Source organism: Myotis nattereri (assembly GCF_964212035.1).
Source record: "Myotis nattereri genome assembly, chromosome: 2".
Taxonomy (NCBI): Eukaryota; Metazoa; Chordata; class Mammalia; order Chiroptera; family Vespertilionidae; genus Myotis; species Myotis nattereri.
In genome coordinates this window covers 26,934,558-26,962,501 of record NC_138076.1, presented here as the reverse complement: position 1 = coordinate 26,962,501, position 27,944 = coordinate 26,934,558, and the positions used below count along the sequence as shown (strand labels likewise).

Sequence of the window (27,944 nt, the reverse complement as noted above, 5' to 3'; positions counted from 1 at the left end):
GACTGGCAGCCATGGCTCCACGCTGATGATTCCCTGAGACCCCGCCCCACCCAATTTATAACCCCACCCAAGCTGTGAGCAGAGGCTTTTGCATATGAATGGCCTGTTCTTTTTCAATTTAAAGCCTAACAAACTGCCACTGGGTCAAAGAGCACAAAAGCTTCCAAAGGAAGGCCTAGACAACAGCCTGCATTACTTCACAGCTGCGCCTCATCTGGGCATCTCCAAACCCCAAACAAAGGAGAAATCTGCAGATCTCTCTGTAGCTCCTCAGGATGGCTCAGGCAATGGTTGACTTTGCACCTCCTTGGAGATCCAAGAGCCAGTGTACCCAGTGGCCAGAGTGAGATCATACCAGAGTACAACTCTTCACATCCATAAGCGACACACTCAAGAGGCAGACGCAGGGAGCACCAAAGCCCCACTGAAGCAAGTCCTGTTCCATAAGGGTGTCTCCGGCACAGCAGTTCTCTCACTGTAGACACAGCTGGTCCTCACAGCCAACTGGCCTGTGATACCAACAGCAATCAAGACTTAACTACAACAAGACTGCACAGAGCCCATAAAGGGGTGCACCAAGAGTGTCAACCTCAGGTAATTAGGGAGGCTGAGCCACTGGGCCCTATAGGACACCTAGCACACAAAGCCACTCTATCAACACAGGGAAGCAGCCAAAATGCGAAGACAAAGAAACATGTCACACACAAAAGAAATGGAGGAAAGCAAACTACTGGATATAGAGTTCAAAACCACGGTTATAAGGTTTTTCAAGAATTTTCTAGAAACCTCCAAGAAATTTAGTGAGAACTTCAAGGATATGAAAAAGGACCAAATAAAGAATAATATATAGAGCTCCAACAGCAGACTAGAGGATCGCAAGAATCAAGTCAAAGATTTGAAATATGAAGAAGCAAAAAACACCCAACCGGAAAAGCAAAAAGCAAAAAGAATCCACAAATATGAAGATAGTGAAAGGAGCCTCTGGGACAACTTCAAGCGTACCAACATCCAAATTATAGGGGTGCCAGAAGAAGAGAGAGAGCAAGATATTGAAAACCTATTTGAAGAAATAATGACAGAAAACTTCTCCTACCTGGTGAAAGAAATAGACTTACAAGTCCAGGAAGCACAAAGAACCCCAAACAAGAGGAATCCAAAGAGGACCACACCAAGACACATAATTAAAATGCCAAAGGCAAAAGACAGAGAATCTTAAAAGCAGCAAGAGAAAAACAGTTAGGTTCCTACAAGGAACCCATACGACTGTTGGCTGATTTCTCAACAGAAACTATGCAGGCCAGAAGGGAGTGGCAAGAAATATTCAAGGTGATGAATAGCAAGAACCTACAACCAAGATTACTTTACCCAGCAAAGCTATCATTTAGAATTGAAGGTCAGATAAAGAGCTTCACAGATAAGAAAAAGCTAAAAGAGTTCATCACCACCAAACCAGTATTATATGAAATGCTGAGGGTATTCTTTAAGAAGGGAAAGAAGAAGAAAAAGGTAAAGATAAAAATTATGAACAAAGTGACAACAAATACATATCTATGAACAAGTGAATCTAAAAATCAAGTGAATAAAAAATCTGATGAACAGAATAAACTGCTGAATATAATAGAATCATGGGCATAGAAATGGAGTGGACTGACAATTCTCGGGAGAAAGGGGGTGTAGGGAGTGAGGGAAGAGACTGGACAAAAATCGTACTCGAGGACAGTGTGGGGGTAACGGCATGGGGTGTGGTGGGAACCAGGTGGAAGGTAGCTATGGGGGAAAAAAAGAGGAACTGTAATAATCTGAACAATAAAGATTTAAAAAAATAACATTTACATTATGACTAAATATTATTCACTCTATAACCTGTGTGCTTTGATTACACAACTTCCTATATGCATCAAAGCAATTCCAACTCTTATGCTTTTCAAAGTAAAATGCTGCTAGTGTAAATGTTATCATCCCTGTGTACCCATTATCCAGGTTTAACAAATATCAAAACATGGTCAATTATGTTTAATCCAGTGGTTCTCAACCTTCCTAATGCCGCCACCCTTTAATACAGTTCCTCATGTTGTGGTGACCCCCAATTTCATTGTTACAGATTGAACATAATTAAAGCATAATGATTAATTACAAAAACAATATGTAATTATATATGTGTTTTCCAATGGTCTTAGGCAACCCCTGTGAAAGGGTCGTTCGAACCCCAAAGGGGTCTCGACCCACAGGTTGAAAACCACTGGTTTAACCTATACCTTGACACAACTCTCCGCACCTCTCTCATTTTGAGGTAATCCCAGAAAAATAATTTTATTTCTTATTTTCTTTAATTGTGAGAGATTTCTTCAACTTTATCTTTTAACTAGTCTACTGAATTTTTATTTTGACAATTCTATTTTAAATTTACTAAAGTGTTTCTTGATCTCTAAGTTTTTCTTTTTTAAAACAGCATCTTGTCCTTATTTTACTGAGGAAGTATCACTAATTTTACTGGCAGTATTAGATTAAAAGAGAAAAATCTCTGCAATTGTCACCACTTCCTCTATGGCCAGTTTCTGGTTTATCTTGATCCTTTTATCTTTTGTTATGCAAATATCCCTCACATTTAGAATTAGTCAACAGCATGGGTTACTGGTAGCTATATGGGATCACTTTAGGGCTTCACTTTAGGGCTTTATCTACAAGAAAATGACCTTTATGTAAATTAAAGGACCCAGAAAAAACAAAACAAAATGAAAAGGACCTCACTCTGCAATACTAATACTCAATCTAACCTCCCTATGCTTCTGTTTAAATTCTGTGGAAAAGATGGCTCTGACTGGGAAGCTGGCTATAGTATAGGTCATTCTACATGCAATGGGTGACAGGGTTGATGGGACTTAACTCTTCTACATAAAAGCTCAAGTTGCAGCCTCACTCAGCCTTCCCTTGTATCTGTGCTCTCCCTGGGGTTCTGCTTCAGTAGACTGCCCTTCTCTTGTTGGCCACTACATTCTTTACTCCTTTCAGCCATTCAGGACTTTTCCAACTGCCTTCTGGTTTTCAGAGTTTGGTGAAAACTGGTAGTGTGTTGTGCTACTATAACCAAGCCGAGGGTTAAATATTCAGGAAAGGAAATTAATAATGTATTTGCTCAGTCTATCTTTAACCAGAAATGTGTTTTCCTTTATTTTTCTTTAATTAGGGTTGCATTGTGGACAAACTGTACTTATGGCAGGACACAGTACATTTTGTGGTATTTACAGTGGTACATTTCAAACAGGTGGTACACAGACCAGAACTCTTACCTGCATATCTAACTCATGGCATCTTTGAGCAATTTCTTCCTTGGCTGACAAAGCTTCATTTAGTTCCTCTGTAGTTTTCTTCAACTGATTGGAAACAAAGAGATACAATAAGCATTTCAATATGAAGTGGCAACAATTAATAATTACATTTGTATAATAAGGAATTAAACATTATCCCCCTTCTCTTTATGAGGGACAGGGAGAAATCAAGAACCCTCTGTGCAAGAATCAAAAGAAAGCACTTCTAACTCTGAATATCTTTTAGTCCTAAATCTGTCTTTTCTGTACTTTGAATTTGGTTCTTTCTGCATATCAAGTTTTCCTACACATCTTCTTCCTGGCCTACTTGGTTCTTAGTAATGTTGACTCAAATAACAGAAATTTTACCTTAGTAAAACATGTATGTGCTAGAGGTCAAGGGTTTCAATTGTTAAACTATATAGGACTAGTGTATTTCAATACAAGTTTTTTAGTCATATTAAAACTTTATGTTAATTTGTGTATCAGTTTTAAAAGACTTTTATTATTCTGATCCTCAACATAAACCAAACATTCCTGAGTGTGCCCATTATATAAACTTTAAGTTAGCAAAGTATGAACAATTAATCAATTATAACTAATTAATTAATCACTTAATTTTTAAAAAGAAAAAAATGGATTAAAATAAAATTATATTAGCTTCTCGTTTCATGTGACCAAACCTCTGTGTAATATAAATACAAAAAAATTCATTCAGAGTAACAACTTTAAAACCAAATACACTACAAAGTAAGGGAAGGACAAATTACAACTTGGGTTAAAATTATAGAATGCCCTAGGATTTTCCTGCCAAACATTTAGAAACTATGGAGAAGAAATGAAAGAAGAAAAAGACCACAAAAGCTTCTCTTCAAGCTTTGGGACAGATGTCCCAGAATAGCTGGAACACAGAAAGTGGCAATGTAACTAATTGCATTTTATTAAAATGCAATAATTAAAATTACAAATTAACTCTTCCATTAAAACCATAAAAACACCCTTCATTTAAAAATGAAGGACTAAGTTTCTCAGTGCATTTAAGTATGAAGGTTAGAGGAGACATCTTCAATTGAAGAATAATGTGAAATAAAATGTAAACTATCTTCTTATCATAAACTAGAGGCCCGGTGCACAAATTTGTGCATGGGTGGGGTCCCTTGGCCTGGCCGGCAATCGGGGCCATCTCGCCCAGTCCAGATCAACTGGACCCCAGCAGCAAGCTAACCTACTAGTTGGAGCATCTGCCTCCTGGTGGTCAGTGCATGTCATAGCGACTGGTCGAGTGGCTGACAGAACAGTTGACTGATTGGTTGGACACTTAGCATATTACGCTTTTATTATATAAAATAAACCATAAGATTATTTATACCAACAGAAAATGCATACAATTTTCCAGAAAAGCATCTAATGTGTTAAATTTAGTATACAGAAACATATCACTAATAGAAAAAGAAAAATCAGGACTAGAAAACACAAATTACAAGAAATTAAAGAAGTTAATTTACTTTAAAGTGAGTTATGCAATAATAAAATGTGTAGTATCCATAAGTGGCTTAAATTCTTAAATTTTTGGTAAAACGCAAAGAATTATACCGATATATTACAAAAGCAATTTCAACGGAATCATCCTTTTCATTAATATTTAAACTTTATCCTTTTCAATCTTTGCATGGATAAAAACAATGCAAAATTAGGTACCTGGCGATCAAGGTCAACATAGGCATCATTTCCAGCAGAGACAGGAGATTCTTTACTCATCAGCTGAAATTAGGATTTAAATGATTTTAACTATGAGGCAAAAAAGACATCCTATATAATATACTTACACAACAAACATGAACATGCAGCCACTATAGAATTATAAAAATTAAAATGCAAATGCAAATGTAAAAGGAGTATTTTCTTATACATTAAAACTTTTCAGTCTGGAAGTTTGTTTTCATTCCAAGATAATGCCTTCACTTAAAATTATAGGTCTAAATTCTGATACTCATTTTCTCTGTAGGCCCAGTTTTATTCTTATAACTAAAAAGATAAGTTTTGAAGTTAAAAATGTGGCCAAATATTTAAAAACATGAATTTTTCAGTAAAAAATGGCAATACTAGCCCTGGCTGATTTGGCTCAGTGGATAGTGTTGGCCTGTGGACTGATAGGTGCCGGGTTCGATTCTGGTCAAGGGCCTGGGTTGTGGCCTCGATCCCCAGTCGGGGGCATACAGGAGGCAGCCGATCAATGAGTCTCTCTCATCATTGATGTTTCTCTCTCTCTCGCTCTTTCTCTCTCTCTTTCCCTTCCTCCCCGAAATCAATAATAAAAGAAGGCATATAATAAATGTGAAGAAATACAGGAAAGTGACATAGTATTAAAAAAAAAAAAAAAGGCAACACTGAATATTTTTAAAGAATAAATGTGGGCAGCCTAACTGGTGTAATTGATGTTTCTCTCTCCCTCTGTCTTTCTCTCTCTAAAAGCAATAAAAACGTATTTTAAAAAACACACGAGTAAATGTGGACAATATCACAATATCCAAAATGTGGGAAAAACCCAAATGTCCATCAAATGAATGAATGGATAAACAAATGTGGTATTATCCAGACAATGGAATATTATTCAGCCATAAAAATATTGATACATGCTACCACACAACCTTAAAAATATGTTAAATGAAACAAAGCTGGGCACAAAAGGGCACACATCCAATGACTCCATTTAAATGAAATATCCAAAATAGGGAAATTCAGTGACAGAAAGCAGATTACTGGTTGCAGGGGCTGCAGAAAAGAGGAAATGAGGACTGCCTATTTAATATTTACAGGGCTTCCTTCTGTGGTGATGAAAAAGTTCTTGAACTAAATAGTGGTAATGTTTCCATAACATTATGAAATGTACTAAATGTCAATAATGGCAAATTTTATGTTACATACATTTTACCACAAGGAAAATGTGCCTTAAATAAAAAGTCTACCATCTTACAAAAGCTTTTCTTCAACCCTGTAATTTTATCCAGGTCCCTACTGTCCTCCTCCTAAATCCATCCGTCACCAAGCAGATTGATGCAAGCTCTGATAATTTTCAACTCTGTCCACCCTAACTGCTATAACCTAGTTCACCTCCCATCATTCTTCACTGTATAATTATTTAGCTAAAGTCTCTTACTGCTCTACCTTTTTCTAACTTGTTTTTCTACAATCCATTCTTCTCATTGCACGGATTTTCTCAGATACAGACTTCAATGTATTTTCTCCTTAAAATCTATTCATTGTTTCCCAAAATTCCGACTCTTTTAACAAAATTGCTGAATATCCTAATGATCTTGTCTCTTGTTTCACCTCTTATTTGTACCTTACAATGTTTGCTACAGGCATTCTTTTAATACCTCCAGCATGCTACACGGGGCTTGCTTTCTCTTGTCTCATGGACTTAAGTACAATTTTTGCCCTTTCCTTCCCTTATTTCATCCTTCTGTACTTGGTCTAGATGCCACTTTCTTGGAAAAGCCTTCCCTGATGTCCCCAACCAGAGTTAGATACTCCCTTGAGGTACTCCTATATTTTTCCCCATAATGGGCACTTTTCATTTTGAATGCCTTAAATGCATCTGAATTGCTTGTTTAGCCATTTCTCCCATGAGGCTTACACTTTGTGAGTCAAGAGACCATGTCCATCTTTTTCATAGTTGTATCCATACTGCCTACCACACCTCGTAGTACATATTAGGTACTCAACAAGTATGTGCTAAATGAATAAAAGGAATATGCACATAGTAAACATATAATCTATTCTTAAAATCTAATTATACATACAAATTTTATATGTTGCTTTGTTCACCTGACAGTTTAAATGTTTTCCCTTTGTCATAAGATACCCTGTTTTGGCCAGTACCGGTTTAGCTCAGTGGATAAAGCTTCGGCCTGTGGACTCAAGGGTCCCCGGTTCGATTCCGGTCAAGGGCATGTACCTTGGTTGCGGGCACATCCCCAGTGGGGGGCGTGCAGGAGGCAGCTGATCCATGTTTCTCTCTCATGGATGTTTCTGGCTCTCTATCCCTCTCCCTTCCTCTCTGTAAGAAATCAATAAAATATATTAAAAAAAAAAAAGATACCCTGTTTTGTGTGTGTGTGTGTTTTTTTACAAGTTTTTATCATCTACATAATATTCCATGAACTGGAACTATTATATTTTAATCACTTGCTCACCAATGGATAGACCTTTTCCCCCCTACATTTCCGTTAATATGAAATAACGGAAACATGGGGGAAATTCAGTGACTGTTGTACCCAATCTTGGTCTGAATTTCTAAATAATTCCTTGGGATAGAGTCATAAAACTTAAAAAAAGTTGGTCACAGATTTTAATTTTTAAAATATTACCGATTATAGACATAATGCCTGTTATTATAGAAAAATTGGAAAATGTAAGAAAGATTATAGAGCATTCCACCACTTGGCAATGATTAACATTTTTGCAAATTTGTTTTCATTCATCTTAATTTTAATGTTTAACAGAAATGGCATTATGCTGTTCACTGGGCTCTGTTTCCCTACATATTATAAGCCTTCCCCTATGTCACTATGTATTTTTCAAAAATATGCTTTAATGTCTACAATAAATGTACCATAATTTATTTATCCATTCCCCTAATGCTGGGAGTTAGTTTTTTCTGCTTCTAATTTTTAGTACTAAGAAACAATGCTGAAATAAACAATCTTGAGGCATTACAGCAGAGTGGTCACGTGTATGAGCTCTGGATTCAAACTGCTTAGATCTAAGTTCTAACTATGCTTCTACTTCCTGTGTGAATTTGATCAAGTTACATTGTGAGATTTAAATAAAAATGAGAAATTTAAACGAATATGATTTCCTTTAATAAAAATGAGATAAGTTCTAATTTAAGTGTAAAGAAAAAATTTTTTTAAATGAGAAGAATCTCTCTTCTTAAATTTCTACTTGTATTACTTAAAGTCATGTTTACTCCTTTATTCTCTCACAAGCTGTAAGCACAAAGCTCCAACGTACCTCTTGAATGGCTGTCATGACAACATGTTGAACAGATTCTTCCATCATCATAATGGCCTGGATGTACTCTGAAAACAAGAACAATCTGGAATGTCACTGTTCAAGTTAAAGAGAGTCAAGGGAGCAAAGACTAACCACGAATTCTTATAAGGAGTTGCCAGTGTTTCGATTCTTCCTAGGCATTCCTCATATGACTGCACATATGTGCCATATGTAAAGGCTGCAAATCACAGTATTTATCTTTCCTTAATGTCACCCAAATCCATCCCCAACCATTCCTTATAAAGTTCAGGCTACAGCTAATGGTCACAGGAATGCAGGATGCTAGGAATGTAAAGCAATGAAATGGTAAACCCTAAAGCTGGGGTGGAAAAACTACATATTACTGTTCTTAAAAATCTAAAAATTATCTTACTTTCACATTATTCTTTGCTACATGTTAAAAAAAAACCTTTGAAGTCTGTGCTTTATTCTTATGTGACATAAAAGCACTGAACTGTGTGTAATTCCAACAATATTTTCTACTATAGGAAAGAAAAATCTTAATGGACCTGAAAGCTGCTTAGGAGAAAGAATTAAGATGAATTTAACATAGAAACTGATACTACAGGTAAACAAATATTGAATAACCCTGAGCTTTAAAAAATAATGATTCACATCTTTAACAAGCTCAAGCACCAACTTCATCAATCTTCCCCTTAACATTGCTGAAAAAGAGAAGGATCTCTTAGCTCAGTAGTGACAAAATTGGGGGAAAACAATGGCTTGCCTTCTTAAAAAGCCCTGGAAGTAGTTTTTATTATTTTCAAACCCAACAATGGATGACAAAAGTGACATTAAATATAAAAAAAATTAATAGGCCAGCTAGATTCCAATAAAAATGGTAAATATGTTTTAACTAGAGGCACAAAATTCATGCCCTCTCACAGTCTGGGAGCCCTTAGGGGATGTCCGACTGACGGCTTAGGCCCGTTCCCCACAGGGAGCAGGCCTAAGCCAGCAGTTGGACATCCTTAACCGCGGAGGCAGGAGAGGCTTCCGCCACCACCACTGCGCTCGCCAGCTGTGAGCCCAGCTCAGGGCTCCTGGCTGAGTGGTGCTCTTCCTGTGGGAATGTACTGTCCACCAGGGGGCAGCTCCTGTGTTGAGCGTCTGCCCCTGGTGGTCAGTGTGCATCATAGCGACCAGCTGTTTGGTCGAGTTGCATATTAGCCTTGTATTATCCTATATAATAAAAGCCTAATATGCTAAGTGTCCAGTCATCCGGTGACCAGTCGACTATTCAACCAACCAAAGAGTAATATGCTAATGATATGCTAAGGTTGCTCAACCTCTTACTATGACATGCACTGACCACCAGGGGGAAGATGCTCGGACCAGTAGGTTAGCTTGCTGCTGAGGTCTGGCCGAGATGGGGCCGGACACGCCCTGGAGCCCTCCCACAGTCCCTCCCTGGCCTGATTGTGCATTGGTGGGGTCCCTCAGCCTGGCCTGCACCCTCTTGCAATCCAGGACCCTTTGAAGGATGTCGGAGAGCCGGTTTTGGCCCAATTCCGCAGGCCACTCCCCTCAGGAGGGCGCCAGATACAGGGCTCATGACTGGCGAGTGCTGCTGTTGCGGTGGTGGCACACAAGCCTCTTCCAATCAGGACTGATTGGGCGTGAGCCCACAGCAGGCGTAGTGGGGCTGGGATGAGCGGGAGCGGCAGGTAGGAGCTGCAGGTAGGAGCTGCAGGCGGCATTGGACTGTGGGTTTCGCCCGATCCCCGCAGGCTACCCCAAGGGACCCCACCCATGCACCAGGCCTCTAGTATAGGATAAGAAACATTTAGAAGGGCAAAAGAATTAGGAAATTTTAGCATCATCCTGCCACACATATAAAAACAAACACAAAAACTTGTCTCAGCACTCCAAGTGTTATCTGAAGGAATCTTACTGTGAAATTGTTAAATTGTTCTGTCTCTTTTGCCAAGAGACATATGTCTTTGGAATACTAGACTGTAATCCTTTGCTTGACAGGTAACTTGTTAAAAAGAAAAAAGTATTTTGATAGTACTACTGTACTATTAAAGTATGACATTCTGACATTGTTTCTGAATGCCAAAGATTTTAATCAAAAACATGTTTTTAAGGAAGTACTGTCCTAAGTACACTGTATATCCAAGCAATGTGTGGTTAAACACAAATATACACAACACACTTAAATCACAGGCATTGTTCTTAGGCCAACAACAGGACTATATCGTAACTTAAAGTACTACTCAGTAAAAAACAAACCAAACCAAGCCTTTCGTCCAAGTTTAATTTTTTGTTTTGTTAATGAGGAGCACCCCGAGTGTTGAAATGCAAGGGAGTGTTTTAGATATTCTGTTCCAACGTACCAAACACAGAATTCCAAGCCTACTGCAGAAAACGGCATAACTAGAATGACTAAAACAACCTTCAAAATAAAAGACTGTGAACATGGAAGAGAAGAAGCAGTGGCACTGATAATGGGGAAGGAAAACTTAATGACAGCCTACTGGGAGTGAAGACAATGACAGAATAGGGAGGTTAGGAAGTTATTAGTAAGGTGTGAGAGGGGAAGCGTTAGTTAAGAAGCGGTGTTGCCACGTCAAGGCCCTTCCCCGCGAACACCGTAAAATGCTAAATGATAAAATGATGATGAGAACTACATTAATGTACAATTTTTGAAACGTAAAAATATAATGTAGAAGTCTTAGAAGTCCAAATACAAGTATGTATGATTACTGGGTGCAGAGCTATGAGACTATGCTGAGGAATGAGGTGTGCTATATGAGGAGTTGATCCTGAAAACTTATCTTTTTGGTCCAAAATTTACAGTACAGTTTAAGAGAAGAGTACTAAGTTTGAATGTGGAAGAGATAGGGTTTTTTGTCCTTGCCTAGCCTCTCACAAGCCCAAAATCTTGGGTAAGTCATGTAACACTTATGAGTCTGAGTTTCCTAATCTGTAAAAAGTAATTTTTTGTTCTGTTAGTGTCTAGTAGAGTACCAAGCAGAAAGGAGACGCTTAGTAAATATTATTATTAGTGTTTTTTCTACTACTAATCTTTGCTTCTTCAAATTTACCACCACTTATTTGTTCCAATTTGAGAAGTCAGATAGTTATTTCAATGTTCTGACCAATTGTTCCTTACTTCTAACTTAAGAAATCATCTTAAAGCCCTGATATTTAATTTTGTTTTTTTAAAAAATATTTTTATTTATTTCAGAGAGGAAGGGAGAGGGAGAGCAACATAGAAACATCAATGATGACAGAGAATTACTGATTGGCTGCCTCCTACACACCCCACACTGGGGATCGAGTCCACAACCTGGGCATGTGCCCTGACCGGGAATCGAACTATGACCTCCAGGATCATAGGTCGATGCTCAACCATTGAGCCACACCGGTTGGGTCAAAGCCCTGATTTTTTGTATAATGCTTTATGGATTATAGAGCAAATACACATATACAACATCCCATACTTCTCATGACCATCAGGTTTTGTATGCTCACTCTGTAGATGGAACATTTGGGTGAATGTCCTATCTGATGTTGATCATGTGGTAAATGGCAGAGTCACTTTAGGAAGCCTTATGTTAATGTCATAAATGTGCAGTTACATATTACCAAGTAATATGTAATAATTCAAAACTCCATTTAATTCAATTCTTAGCTCTCAACTGTGTTCCAGAGAGCAGAGAATGACCTCTGGATAAGTGAGATGTTAAAATCCTCTTCAAAGTTTTCATCATTTATATATAATTTCAGGGGAAAACTGAAACTAGGTTTTAAACAGAACACTTGATCTGTGTGAGAAGCTCAATAAATATAATTGTCTTCTTTTCCACAGGACTATGCATATAGTAACATCCTTGCCTTTTCCTAATCTTTCCCTCTAATAAATACAATTAGCCAAGTCGTTAATAGCTACACACTTCAAAGGACCCTTACTTATGTATTAAAGATAATCCCAAGAGTTGATTAATCTCCTTATAGAATCTATATAATAAAAGACTAATATGCAAATTGTCCCCTCGACCGGGAGTTCGACCAGGAGCCGGCCAGTCAACCGCCTGTGGCCCCAACCTCCCGGCCGGCCCAGCCCCCAATCACCCCCACACACCGATTGGGGACGGGGCCAGCCGGCCACCCTCCCATGTCCCCACCCCCCCTGCCAGCTGGGCACGATCAGCCCAATCAGGGCGGGCCAGCCGGACCCCACCCATGCATGAATTCATGCACAGAGCCTCTAGTAAATATATAAGCTATTATCTGAATTTAATCAACTACATTAAATAACTTTTCATCCACCTTTTAAAATCAAAGCATCTGCTTATTTAGTATGTCTTTAATCTTATTATTTATACTAATCTTCTAATCTTTGACAAAAATTTGTTAGATATTTCAGTAATATACAAAAAACAAAATGTAGCCCTAACTGGTTTGGCTCAGTGGATAGAGCGTTGGTCTGCGGACTCAAGGGTCCCAGGTTTGATTCCGGTCAAGGGCAGGTACCTTGGTTACGGGCACATCCTCAGTGGGGAATGTGCAGGAGGCAGCTGATCGATGTTTCTCTCTCATCGATGTTTCTAACTGTCTATCCCTCTCCCGTCCTCTCTGTAAAAATCAATAAAATATATTAAAAAACAAAAAAACACAAAATGTAGAAAATTCTCTATTTTAATTCTTGAGTTAAACTAAATAAACAACTAAAATTTCCTGTAAGAGCATGGCTGCTAAAGTCTAAAAAGAATGGGGCTAGAGCGAAATAAATACATTATTAGAAAAAATTCCTGAATCAGAAACCAATAAAACAATGTTGACAGTTATTAAACTTAGAACTAGAACACCAAAAATTAGTACAGGCAGCAAGTTAAAATTTGTTTGTATCACCAGAGGTGGGTATGACAAAGAAGAAATACCTTGGGCTTAAAAAAAAATCCATCTTCTTCAAGGGTCATATAAATAGCAGTAAAATACTGTCATCATTTAGAGGCTCAGTGCACAAAATGTGTGTGCAGGTACGGTCCTTAGGCCTGACCTGCGATCAGGGCCATCTTCCCCGGCTGCCCACAGCTGGCCCCACCCCCCAATGCCACTCACCCCCAGCTCCCCTTTCGCCATCGGGTGATTGGTGCCTGACAGCCAAGGGAAGGGACTGAGAGGTCGGCTGTTCCCACCTGCTCGCAGGCCCCGCCCCCGCCATGGGTCGCCCTGTGTGTGTGGGGCAACTGGCTGGGCGGCGGCCTTGGCCTGGTACCGCCGCATCCCCCGCCACCCACCCCTGTTCCCCGTTCAACATCAGGCGATCAGAGCCTGCTGGCCAACAAAAGAACCAAGAGGTGGTCAATGCACCTCAATAGTGACTGGTCCAGTGGTCGTTCTGGTTGTTCTGCCTTTAGGGTCAATTTGCACATTACCCTTTTATTATATAAGAATAGAGGTCTGGTGCATGGGTGGGGACCGGCTGGCCTGCCCTGATTTGGGCCCCGGATCCAGGTGGGAGGTCCCCGCTGGGGTGGGGGGGCGCGGGGCGAGGCTGGCGGTTTGCAGGCCAGCCCGGCCTCGCCCCCATGGGGTGAGGGTCCCCGATGGGGGCAGGGCTGGCCTTGGCAAGGGGCGGTGGGTGGTTTGCAAGCCGGCCACGCCCCCATCGGGATGGGGATTCCTGCTGGGGGGCAAAGCCAGCCTGGGCCTGGGTGAGGGTTGCCGGCAGGGTGCAGGCCAGCCACACCCCCATCAGGGTGGGGGTCTTCACTGGGGGCAAGGCCGGCCTGGGTGAGGGGCCTCAGTGCTCTGGTCTCTGGCTTTCTGGTCGTGATGAAGTTAAGGTCACTGGCCTTTTATATATATAAGAAGATTAGTTCATTAAATGATTTAGCTGGACCTTATCCAATTAAGAGTAAATTTCATCACATTTGGTATAGTTAAAAATAATCTACTCAAAGTCTTGTAAGAAGGAAAAGAATATCATCACAATCAAATGTATTCTAACAGCAAAATTAGAGAAAATGGCATTATTTGAGGGTAGCCTTTAAAAGATGTTAGTTTGTACTAGTGATTTATAAATAAAATATACAATATGTATCACTTTAAAATATACTATTAAATATGTTTATATATATTTATATAATATATATACTTATATATATTTTACATGTTATCATATTATTTTAAATGCAAATACTTCAAATAAATTACCTTGCTTCTGTTCACAATTCACAGCACAGCCCAAAATGAGCTGAAGCATCCTTCCGAGCTCGGCAGCATCAGAATGCTCCCCGATAAGGTTCACATCAGGAAGGGTGAAGTCATTAATTTGCTGCCCTAAAATCTAAATGGAGATAAAAGGATCAGATTGGCATTTACATCTATAGGACCAAATAAAGTGTCTGATAAAGACCAGATTGTCGGCAGTAGACTCTCATGCTAAGGACAGAGCTGTCATGTCAACCTCACTCCCGAGTCCCATTTTTGCCCATACACCTAAGTTATAACTATCCTGAGTCTCAGCAAGTTAGGCCCCAATCTGGTATATGGTATGTACACTTAGCAAAGAAACTGAGTACTACTGACCCCACTACCATCCCCAGAAAACCTGGATGTGTGCACTCTGAAGTAGAGCCAGGAGGTTCTGACCCAGGGGGCACCAGTAAGAGTGGAGATTAAATACAGGTTCTGTCCCCAGTGGTAAGATTCCTCCTAGTCACCTTCACCTATTTGACTCCAAAATGCTGATAGCATGACACCTGTACCAGGAAGGAGAACAGAAGATTCCTTTCCAGGGAAATAAGATGATCCCAAAGGAAATGACTTATATGCAGACAAGTGGGTCGGTCTCTGATAACCCTACAGTGAAAAATGAAGGTCCTAAAAGCACAGAAGCAGGATGAATGCAGCTGCAGTGTTATGGGTTAGGGGAGAACAGTGTAAAGGAAGTTAGACGGGTCATGCAGTACCTGGCGGCTCACAGTAAGAAGTAAGGATTTGATTCTCAATGCAATAGGAAACCATGGAAGACTTTGAGGGGAGAATGACATAATCAAATTTATATTTTAAAAAAGCATCCTGGCTTTAGAGTGGAGAACAGACTGTATGGGGCAAGAGTGAAGCCAGGGTCACCAGTTGACCACTCTAATAATCTAAGCAAGCGCTAATAATGATAGCTTGGTATAGGGTGGTAGCAGTAGAGATAGAAAAAGCTGTAATTTGGAGGCTTAACTAATAGGTTTTTCTGATGATCTCAAAAGAAGGAAAGGACTATAGGGTGATTTATAAGTTTTGGGTTCAAGCAGTAGGATGGATGGTAGAGTCACATACTGAGATGATGAAAGTAGATGATGTAAGTACAAACGCAGATATAAATGCAAGTAAGCTTGTGGGGGGGAAAACAGTAAGGAAATCACATTGGTTTTTAAGCTGTGTTATGTCCACTACAAATTTAAGGTAAAACTAGTTCCACAGCCTGATTTCACCCCCACCCCCAGCGATGTCTTGACTATTCTGATGCAGACTGAGAAGATAAACTGAGTTAATCAAGGGAGGGGGCTTCACTAAGGAATACAGAGGAAGTACATAAGGGAGTTGATTATAATAATGCATGGACTCAACCACATTCACAAGTAAGGGAAGAAAGGAGAGAATAAAAATAGATGCAGAAAGCAAGGTTTAACATAAATTAGTATTTACCTACAAATTATTCATATTATAGTGAAAACTATCCAGAAACCATACAATATGGTTGTTTAAACCACATCCTAGAAACTATGGAAGATAAACTGATTATTAATTCTGAGATAATTTTTCCTTTACTTAAAACAATTACAAAATTAAATTATCCTATAGTAATATTTCCAAGCAGAATGAGAAAAGTCTTTACCTCATGATTATAATCCAGGATTCCTTTTAAAATTTTCTTTAGATTGCTGATCTGTTTAAAAAGAGAGAAAACAACTGGATAAATCAAAAAACAGTTTAACAAAAAATTTCTAAATCAGCTAATCAAACAAGTTAATCATAAAGTAAATATAAAAAAGAAAATTTAATAGCATATTTGAACTACCATCATCATCAAAAAAGGACTCTTGCTGGTCTAATTTATTTAACCTAAGATATTTATGTAACAAATTAAAGCTTCCAATAATATTGGAATTTCAATATTATGACCAAAATTGGATAGTGAGTGAGATTTAACAGTAAGATTAAATTATTCAGATTTTCTGCAGCTAAAGAAAAAATGTACCATCCTTAATGAAGACTTAAGTTCAGTGCTGTTTTCCATAGAAAAATGGAGTTGCATCTTACATGGAGGTTAAGTTCTACCAGTAAAAGCATTAGGTTGCCTTAAGCGGTTTGGCTCAGTGGATAGAGCATTGACCTGCGGACTGAAGGGTCCCAGTTTCTATTCCAGTCAAGGGCATGTACCTTGGTTGCGGGAACATCCCCAGTAGGGGGTGTGCAAGAGGCGGCTGATCGACGTTTCTCTCTCATCAATGTTTCTAACTCTCTAGTCCTCTTCCTTCCTCCCTCTCCCTTCCTCTCTGTAAAAAAAAAAATCAATAAAATATATATATATATTTTTTTTAATATATTTTATTGATTTTTTTACAGAGAGGAAGAGAGAGAGAGAGAGAGAGTTAGAAACATCGATGAGAGAGAAACATCGATCAGCCGCCTCCTGCACATCCCCCACTGGGGAAGTGCCCACAACCCAGGTACATGCCCTTGACCGAAATCGAACCCGGGACCTTTCAGTCCGCAGGGCAAAGCTCTATCCACTGAGCCAAACCGGTTTCGGCAATAAAATATATATATATATATAGTTTTTTAAAAAAGCATTAGGTAAAAATTACCCTTGGAAATCTTTTCTTTTTAAAAATATATTTTTATTGATTTCTGAGAGGGAGAGGGAGAGAGAGAGATAAACATCAATGAATAGAGAGAATCATTGATCGCTGCCTCCTGCATGCCCCCTCCTGGGGATACAGCCCACAACCCAGGCATGTGCCCTGACTGGGAATCCAACCATGACCTCCTGGTTCACAGGCTCATGCTCAACCACTGAGCCATGCCAGCTGGGCTACCTTGGAAATCTCTTAAAGTAACCTATTTTTTAAGAGCCATATTTAAGAGCCATAAGGTTAAAAAGTAATATGGTTATATCTTGAAATGCTAGGATAATACTCTGCATTGCAAGATACTTGTGCTATGAGAAGCAACCTAGAAACAGAAAGGATGAGAGACCAACATACAGATGTCTCCCAACACTCACTCACTCCAGAAAACAGATCCAATGGCCATGTTTTCTGGGTGAAATGACAGACAGAATCACCTGCACTATTTATTGTAAGCCATTACTTTTTCCTCTATTTTTTTTTTTTATCCAAGTCATATGGTTGGCATTTGTGTTAAGTTAAATGTGCATGTAATATGATTCTGTCGATCATCTACTTAGCTGTTCCTAGCCAATATTAGTAGTTGAGGATGTCCTAGGAGGCAGCAGAACCTGTGACCATAAAATAAGAGGCTGAATCACGGCAATGTGATCCAATGGTTAACCACAGACACTTTCAATTAAAAACAAAGCAAAAAAACCCTGAAAACTTTATTTAAAAATTTTTTCACATATAAAACTCATGTTTATACTTCTAGAAAAACCTGGAGACATGAAAAATATATAATACTAGAGGCCCGGTGCATGACATTTGTGCACTGGAAGGGGGTGGGGGTGGGGGGTAGGAGTCCCTAAGCCTGGCCTGTGCCCTCTCGCCATCCGGGACCCCTCAGGGATGTCCGCTGAGGGATCCCTAGCTCTGCCAAAGAGGCGGGAGAAGCTCTCACCACGGCCGCTGTGCGTTTGCCAACCATGAGCCCAGCTTCTGGCTGAGCAGCGCGCCCCTTATGGGAGCGCACTGACCACCAGGGGGCAGCTCCTGTGTTAAGCGTCTGCCCCTGGTGGTCAGTGCAGTTATAGCAACCGGTCGGTCTGCCGTTTGGTCAATTTGCATATTAGGGTTTTATTATATAGGATACTTTATTTCCTTTATTTTAGTAGGTTCATTTTTTTCATATTTGAACATTTTAAATTAGAATGCCTTAAAAAAGCAATGTGTTTACTGGCCCTGGCTGGGTAGGTTAGAGCAGCGGTCGCCAATCTTTTGGACCTCAGAGACCACCAGTGGTCCGCAGAGCAACGGTTGGCAACCACTGCGTTAGAGCATCGCCCCAAAATGCCAAGGTTGCAGGTTTGATCTCCAGTGAGAGCACATACAAGAATCAACCAATGATACATAAATAAGTGGAACAAGAAATCAATATTTCCTTCTCTCTCTCTCTCTCAAAATCAGTCAATAAAAATTTTAAAATCAATGTGTTGATTTCAATTATATTTCCTAATATTTTCTCATTATTAACACTAGCAATTACCATTACATATTCCATGCACTATCCTAAGTACATTACATACATTATTAACTCATTTATTTCTATGAAGTGGATTCTATCACAATACTCATTTTACAAATGGGGAAACTGAGGCATAGAAAAGTTAAAAGACTTTCCCACAGATAGTAAATGGTAGAGCTGTGAGATGGACATAGGCACTCTGGCTCACTTTACTACTTTCCATTACATTTTAGTGAGCAATTTCAGGTTACCTCCAATCTTCAAATCTAGATTATTTCACTAAAGACTACCTAAGTGTCTAAAGCTCACTGAACACATCTGATCAAAAATCAACAAATTCTATATACACCAAGTAAAAGATTAATTTACAGATAGAAAAAAAGAAAATACCTTTAGCCTCCAATTATCTCCCACTTCGGATTTGATTCTGTTTAGCCAATTTTCATCAAAATATACAGGATCTCTAAAAATAAGAAAAAGCTAGCACATTAAGATCATGTAGCTATCAAGCTAAAAACAAACAAAAAAGAAAAACAAAGAAAATTGAAACCCATGCCATACCACCACTTAATTTCAACATAAAAATGTATTTGCCACATATCAGTCATTGAATAGCTCAGTACATGAGACCAGATACAATTATAGATTTCTCTAAAATCAATTTGACTGTTTTCAGCTCATTAAAAAAATACATATTTTATAAAAACTAAAAGATAAAAAAATAATAACATAGTTATCATAGTTTAAAAACAAATTACAGCTAAATACACTAACTTGGAATTAACATAACTTGTAGACACCACACTAATATCTAAAAATTTAAAATAGATGTAATTTTAAATAGACAAAAGAAATATACTATTAAGGTTAAAATAAAATTTTCAACTAATATTTCAATGACCTCCATCATTTAATACTTCAAATGCCACCAATACCGTCTCTAAAATGTCAATTTTTAAAAATAATGTAAACTGAGAAACTATTTTCTCAGATATAATACTAGGTGTTAGACAAAGTTGGACACCATTCTTATTTACAAAAGGCTTAACATCTAAGATAACATTGGTGTGGACAAACTGAAACAAGGACAGAACCTGAATATACTTATGGCTATTTTTCTTAGGAAAATCTCCCAACACTAGAAAGAAAGAAAAACAGAACAAAACTTTTTAACCCAGCATGATCCTCATTTCAAAGGTTCTGAAACTGATGCTCTAAGAAATTATTTGTTCAAGAACACAGAATGTTTGTCTGTGTTCTTGTTCACTGCAGTACTGCCCAATACCTCTTGTCCGACATATAGCTGGTTCTCTATATTTGTGGACTGAAATGCAATTGGAAAGTGATAGCACATTCATTTAATAAGCTTCCAATCTACTACTTGGACAGAATATAGCAAGAATAGTAGTTTACAGCTTTCTTATATTCAGTATGACTTTTCTTAGTAATAAACTTTGACTCACTATGCAAGAATCTAGCCATAACTCTGTTTTGATAAGTAGTTACAATTTCAGCAATGTTTTCTAAGTAGCTTTTAATTGATGCTCTCAGGCTAGGATACAACAACATAAAAGTAATTTTCTCCAAAATCTCAAAAGATTGTGGTTCTGCACAGATATGGACATTACAACTGATAATCTTACTGGGAGTGTTCTTCATGAGTAAGGAGCTAAAGATAGATATGTCCTGACTGCTGCTAAAAAAGAAAAAATGAAAAACAAAACTTACAAAACCATTTCCTTAGATTTTGCCAATACCAGCATATTTAGCTGTAGCTTATGTACCAGTCAAATGCCTTCAGAGAAAACAAAAAAATTAAATTTTATTTCTATTGCTAAAATTATTTAAACACTTCAATGTTCTTATTGAACTTACCCAAATTAAGGTGGGGTCTAAAACAAACACTGTATTTTTATTCCATTCCTTAGTATGGCATTTTTATTAGCAAACCTTAGTATTTTTATAGATATTTTGTTTCTTAAGTCTATTTTCTTTTAATTACATAAAAAATATTTTGGTTCCTTGCCATTAAATGTTTATTGGAAAGTTAGCTATACCCAAGGGTAATGGAAGCATATGTCTGCACAAAGATTTGCACACTGATGTTCACAGCAGCTTTATCTGTAGTAGGTCAAAACTAAAATAACTCAGATGTTTATCAGCAGATGAATAGATCATTCAACAGCCATACAATGGAATATGTGCAAACTATAAGTACAGGCAAAAACACATATATATCCCTAAATAATTGTGCTGCACGAAAAAAGCCACACCCCTTTCCTCAAAAAAGAAAATATACTGTCCATTGATATAAATTTCTAGAAATTGCAAATGAGTCTATAGTGATAAAAAGGGAAGGCAGGAAGGAGGGAATGAAGAGATTTAAAAAAAAATTTTAGAGAGAAAGAAAGGAGGGGAGAGAGAGAGAGAAAGAAGAAGAAGAAGAAGAAGAAGAAGCAGCAGCAGAAGAAGAAAAAAACATGGATTTCTTGTTCCACTTATTTATGCATTCAGTGGTTACTTCTTGTATGTACCCTCACCAGGGACTGAACCTGCAACCTTGGCATATAAGGATGACACTCTCTAACCAACCGAGCTACCTGTCTAGGGCAAGGAGACTTTCCAAAGTGATTGATATGATCATTATCTTGACTGTGGTGGTAAGTTTCATAGGCATCTACAAGGTAAAAATCTATCAAATTCTATACTTTAAAAATGTGCAATTTACTGAATGTCAATTTAATTTCAATAAAGCTTTGAGAAAAAGAGGGTGGGAAATGCTAAAAGGAAATGAACTGTCAAGCCACAAAAACACAGGGAAGAACCTTAAAGGCAATACTGCCAAGTGAAAAAGAAGCTGACAAAGAAAATTCTGAGAAGTGCTAAATTAAATTACAACAGGTCAAAGGGTGGAAGGAAAAGACAAGAAGGGGTTAACCAATTAACCACTGCAGTGCAAAAACGAGAAAAGATTGTTCACATGCCTTAGCGTATGTTGGAATTATTAAATTGCATGTAGAACATAATGGTTTATGATCTTCACTTGTTAAATCAATACAGTCTTTCTTCTGGTTTCTTCAAGTGAGAGAAATCCTAACCAAACTAACTTAAACAAAAAATTCAGCTACTGACACATACCTGGAAAGCTCACTTAGCTATGTCCACAAATAATTTTTATTAAGAACTTCAATGAAACTCTCTAGACCTTTCAAAGGCTAAAAGTTAATAGCGCACCACTCAGAGGTGACATGATAATCACAAGATCACTCTGGTCAGGTCTCAAATGAGCCTTCTTGAGCTCCATCAAAAAGTGTGTGTGCCTGTAGAGCTGGAAAGATGTGCTATGTAAGTTCCACAAGAAAGCAATAGCAAACTATAGTTTTCAAGCATGAGTCCCTAATGCTAAAGGCACACAGAGTCTCTGAAATCCAGGCACTGGAGCTGCTTCTCATTTGGGCAATTGTATAAGACTCACTTTAAGGTGAGCAACAGCAAGAACTCATTTAGTGATGACACTGGTTCTCAATAGAAATGCAGGAAATCCTCATTAGTCATTTGTAAACCTTTTAATATCATCAGGCTGACAAGTGTTCAGGGCTTCAGAAGACAAAAGTATCCCCCAAATTGCATCAAACCTAATGAATTCTTAAATTCACAGGAAATCCATTATTTGAAAAATTCCCAGGTCAAAAGTTGAAGAGAGCCATACAACCATTACGTTTTCAAAGTACTTAGAAGGAAGCAATCAGGTATGTTTTATATAACCCAAATAAATATTTCATTCCCTTGGTCATTCAGTAAACATGAGCATCCATCATGCAGATTAAACCATAAGAAATTGCTGCTATTTGACCATTTTTGATCTACACAAAAAGGTCATTTTCATATGGCCCAACCAAACACCAGGCATTGCCCTAGGTTTGAGGACACAACAGTCATCAAAACAAATACCCTGCCTCTAGGTGGAGTTCACAGTGTGTGCGTGTGTGTGTGTGTGTGTGTGTGTGTGTGCACGCATGCGTGCAGCAAATAACAAATAAACAAGCAAATACATGGCGTATCAGGTAATGCTAGCATACTTTGCAGAACAATGCAACTGTTAAAAGGGATAAGAGCTCAGGGGGATGCTTGTTGCTTATTTCACATGGGTAGTCAGGGAAGACCTTACTGTTACATTTCAGCATTATTGCTAGGAGTGAGTCTCCGAGATTCTTCTAGGATGGCAAACTCTGGTTACTAACATAAAAACTTCTGCCAAGCTTATGCACAAGAACAAATAATTCTGCTAAAACCATTGGAGTATTATAACTATTACAGCCCTAATTAAACTTGCAGTCAATCTGTAACTAAACAAGTACATGCCATCAAAAGTATTACTGCTGCTTACAGTTCTTATATTATGCAGAACACACGTCATGTAAGCACTTTATTTTTTTGTCCATGTCTTTAATCTAACGACATATCCATGTATAAGAACATACAAAGAGATAAAGAAGTTTATTCTTACATTTTTTGAAGAACCTGGGCCATCACAACCCCACTCGTTAAATCTTCCACAGTCTGGCATGGTGCATCCACATTAAATGTCTGGATCTGAAGGGGAAAAAAGATTCCATGGTTAACTATACAGAAGACTTCGTAGGTTTCTTTTTGTGAGTACCGCATCTTGGGAGTTGTAATAAACTGCATAAGGCAGAAGTGTTGGAAAGATTTTCCCTTATGGGAAATTTCCTGCAGGTTATTATTGTAAATTTTTCCCATTGGCAAAAGAGAAATTCTGGAGGACACTGGGTGTCTTTTCAGCATCTATTCTACTCACAGATGATCAATCTAAGATCTGCTCTACCAATGACTGACTTAGGGGTGTATTAATAAGGCAAAGACAATTTGGATCAAAGAGATGTAAGGAATGCTTACTTGAACTTCTGGGAAAGAACAACCAATTTCCTCTTGATGTGAATAAATATGTTGCCTCCACTGTCACTAGCAGTCACTTTGTGGCTATTAAGGGAATCCGTCACAGGATGAGGCCAATGCAGTGGAGTGCAGAGAAAAGGTTTAGAAAAACTAAGTCTTGGAGGCCAAAATTAAGCCACTACCTTAAAAAACATTGAAGTCTCCTATTATGTGAGACAGATCTCTTGTTTAAGCCTGGCCAGATTGAGATTCCTTTTACTCAGCCAAAAATATGTACACAAATGTAGAAGTCACACTACGGTTAGGTTAGATATTCAATGCACTTTGATTTTATTTTTTTTAAAATATATTTTATTGATTTTTTTACAGAGAGGAAGGGAGAGGGATAGAGAGTTAGAAACATCGATGAGAGAGAAACATTGATCAGCTGCCTCCTGCACACCCCCCACTGGGGATGTGCCCGCAACCAAGGTACATGCCCTTGATGGAATCGAACCTGGGACCCCTCAGTCCGCAGGCCGACGCTTTATCCACGGAGCCAAACTGGTTAGGGCACTGCACTTTGATTTCAAATGTACTCTGAATTAGAACTAACCGTGTACTAGTCAACATGATGTGGCCAAAAAATAGTAGATATTATTTCCATGAGTAAGATAATACAGCTGAGCCAGCAATGATTACAGCCAGCAGCTCAGCCAGGACTTAGAAGGAAATAAATCACTGAGGACAGACAGATACAGGCCACGCTCTCACAGTTTATAGTTTAGTAAAATGACAGAATTAAAGGAAATGCAAACTGCAAGCACAAAGTTTAGAAGTGAGAGTGGGATGCAACCTAGGAAAGAAAAGAAGCTTAGTATGGATGGGGTGGACACCGGAGGAAGAGATAGCACAGGGAAATGAGCAAAATGGTGAATGACAAGGTTAAAGAGGAAGCATTATTGTGCAAAACTTATTTATCCATGTTAGGACTTGATCCTAAGAGCAATGGGGAATAAGCAGCAGAGTGAGGTCAGGCGATCTGCATTTTATAGGGGTGGGCAAAAGTAGATTTATAGTTGTTCATAGGGAAAATACAATAACAAATAATAATAGAAAAATAAATTCTGTTTTGCGTACTCACAACTGTAAACCTGCTTTTGCCTACCTCTGTATAAAGACCATATGATTCTGTTGAGAATCAGTAACATCATTAAATGAATTCTTGCTGTTGCTCACCTTGCAGTGACCTCAGAAATTAACACATCTGTCTTCACACACATTTTTATTGATTGGATTATATGTCTACAAGATATTTCAGGATAACAGTACAATAAAACTTAAATACAATTGCACCTAACTGCATGAAGGCATAACATTCTACCTGACGGGCCATAACCTCTCTTTTAATTGCAAAAAGCCATTTTAACACCACCCAATCTCCACATCACCCTCCCCCACAAAAATGTGAGAAGAGTAAAGCATGAGATCACCTGGAATTAGTGTTTCTAGAGCAGAGGTTCTCAACCAGGGCAACTTTACTCCCTATGAGACATTTTTGGTTGTAACAACTAGATGGGTGCTATTGGTATCTAGTAGGTAGCAGCCAGGGATGCTACTACTAAACATCCTATAACAAATGCACAGGCAGAGACTACAACAAAGAACTATCCAGCCCAAAACGTCAATAATGCTAAGATGAACAAACCCTGCTGTAGAGCTGTGGTTTTCAAAGTGTGGTCAGGCCCCAGGCTACTAACGATGGCATCACCTGGAAAGGTGCTGGAAATGCAGAATATCAGTTCCCAACCCAGACCTACTGAATTACAAACTCTGGACGTGGAGCCTTGCATTCAGTGTTTTAACGAGCACTCCAATGAAGGTGATCAATACTAAAGCACAAGAGCCACCTCTTAGATCTAAACTGAATGCAATTAGAACACAGAGGTGAAATTACTTGTCCAAAGTCACCCTCAGTTAGTATAAAACAAAAATCAGAATTTGAACCCAGGTGGCCTAACTTCAGAACCTATACTCTTACCACATTATACCAACCCCCAATTAAAAAAAAATAATGAAGTTTTAAAAAGTATATGTGCTTTAACTTTTGTACATCTGATTTCTTATCCATGAGAGGACAAAAACTGTTTGAGAATGGACTTAGGCAAAGCACAGAGAATGGACTGGGGAAGATAAATTATACCCACCATAAAAATTACATCCTCCATAATTTTACACACCAGTGTGCTTTTTATAGGCTGCTAAGTAAGTAATATGAAAATTACAGGGATATGTTACTGTTACTGGGTTTCCCAGAAGAAATGCACTGAGCCTATGGGGTGATGCTTTTCCCACTTAGCTTCCTGTCATTAACTGGTCACATCCCAGATTCTTTCTGGTTTTTCAGTCTCTATAACCCAGGAAAAAGCAATCTTTCCATGTACAGTTCAAGAAATTAGGCTTGACAGATGCAATAGGCAGGGCAAATTTTTCTGATAGGTAGAAATCCATTTTTGACTCAGAGGGTGGGGAGAGGAGGTAGGGTGGAAATTTTCAAGCACATCTTGCTGAACTTGCTTGTAGTATAAACTTTGATTTGGAATTTAAGCTTAAGATGTTTTCCATTGGTAGCATGATACTTTGTCTTTTCATAAGCATTCCTCTTGCAAAAAAAAATTTGAAACATTTGGTTCTTGGGCTAGTAAACTCTTTGATACAATAGCAATTTAACCACATTTGGGGCAATGATATGTTCCACAGAACTGAATTCTGCATTGGTAACTGAATTCTGCATAGGTGACTAACAGCCATCCCTCTAAGTGCTGAGTTTTATTTTTACCATTTCTATTGGAAGAACTTCTAAAATGTACTATATACCTCATACCTCAAAATAAATGCTATGTAGTTAAAGTTTTATTTGAGATTCAGGATCATAACTATGATCTTCAGTAACTGAACAAGGAGCCTCTGGAAGTATCTAAGACCTCAGCTCAAAGACTGAATCACCCAGACTGAACTTTTGAGTTCTTACATCTTCTACGTTACTGACAGCTGTCTGTATTTTGCTGAGTGCTGCAGTTACCTTCTAACCTGCTGTGTGCAAAGTAACCACACAACCTAGCTGTCTGTAAATTTATATTCAAACTAGAGGCCTAGTGCATGAAAATCCATGCACTGGGTGGTGGAGGGGGTCCCTCAGCCTGGGTGGCCTGCCCCCTCACAGTCCGGGAGCCCTCAGGGAATGTCCTACTGGCCTCCCTCTCTGGGAAGCGACCAGGCGGGTCAGGGGAAGTCGCCGCCCCCATTACCCCACAGCTGCTGCTGCCACCAAGGCTGCCTGCCCTCGGTCCTCGCAGCGACCGAGGCTTTGTCTGGAAGGACATCAGGAAGAATGTCGGCTGTCTGGTCTAATTAGCATATTATGCTCTTATTATTATAGATAAATTGTCAATGGGAATCTTTTCTTTGGAGTGTATTGTATACAATTTTCCCTCCTGTTTAATTTTAGAATTGTGTTCAGCATTAATCTGGCCTCCAGACATAAGGGGAGCTAGGAGACAATGTACATTTTCAGCTACCTCCCACATTTTCCACATAAACATTTATCCTGCTTTCCATAATGACAAAGAGAACAAACTCAACTTCCTTTGGAAACATTTCAATGTGCAATGTTTTATAATGTTTCCAAATCTTAGAATTGTACATCTCTGTGTGAACTCTGATCTCTAGTGTTGTCCATGATAATCTCTAATCTTCTCTTCTCCAGAAATTTTGCTTGATGAGCCTTCCAGTGGCGTTTCAAAAAGCCTTTTCTACAATGCCTTATTCCTTCACCTCTCTCCACGGCTGACAGCCTGGATTACCTGTTTTGACATTTTACCAGATTCTACAGAGGTGCTCTCACACTGTGCGCTTCTGTTAGTATCCTCTTCAGACTTCCCTCTAGCATTCTTCCTCTTACTATATTAGCATTTCTCACTCAAAAAACTGCACTACCATCTTTTTGCAGATGGCTCTGAAACACACCTCTTTGTTTCCATGACACCTCTTTCTAGACTTTAAACAATGCAGCCCTACTTCCAGTTCAATTAGCTCCCTCATCTTTGCCCTCTTGCCTCTTTTTTTCTAGCGTGGAGGAAGGCTCTACTTTGTACAGACTCAAAAACGCACACCTTAAGATCCTTAATCTTCTGTTTATAACCTCTGCCAAGCCTCTCCCTTCCACAGTATCAAAGAATGTGATAATGTCTTTCCTCTATCTCTCCTCTGCCTGGTCCAGCCTTGGCCCCATTGTGCAGCTTATCAGTCTTTCTC

At 38.7% G+C, this 27,944-nt stretch overlaps 1 protein-coding gene across 1 annotated transcript in view; it reads right to left on the bottom strand.

The window, feature by feature from the left end:
- Positions 1-27,944, bottom strand: part of HOOK3 (hook microtubule tethering protein 3) — a 91,428-nt gene that overhangs the window by 61,812 nt on the left and 1,672 nt on the right. The window contains exons 2-8 of the mRNA XM_081085023.1: positions 23,242-23,327; positions 19,125-19,197; positions 16,210-16,260; positions 14,532-14,664; positions 8,322-8,389; positions 5,004-5,066; positions 3,288-3,371 (exon numbers count right to left, since the gene is read on the bottom strand). Coding sequence (XP_080941149.1) covers positions 3,288-3,371; positions 5,004-5,066; positions 8,322-8,389; positions 14,532-14,664; positions 16,210-16,260; positions 19,125-19,197; positions 23,242-23,327 — 558 coding nt within the window. The remainder of the gene's footprint in view (positions 1-3,287; positions 3,372-5,003; positions 5,067-8,321; positions 8,390-14,531; positions 14,665-16,209; positions 16,261-19,124; positions 19,198-23,241; positions 23,328-27,944) is intronic.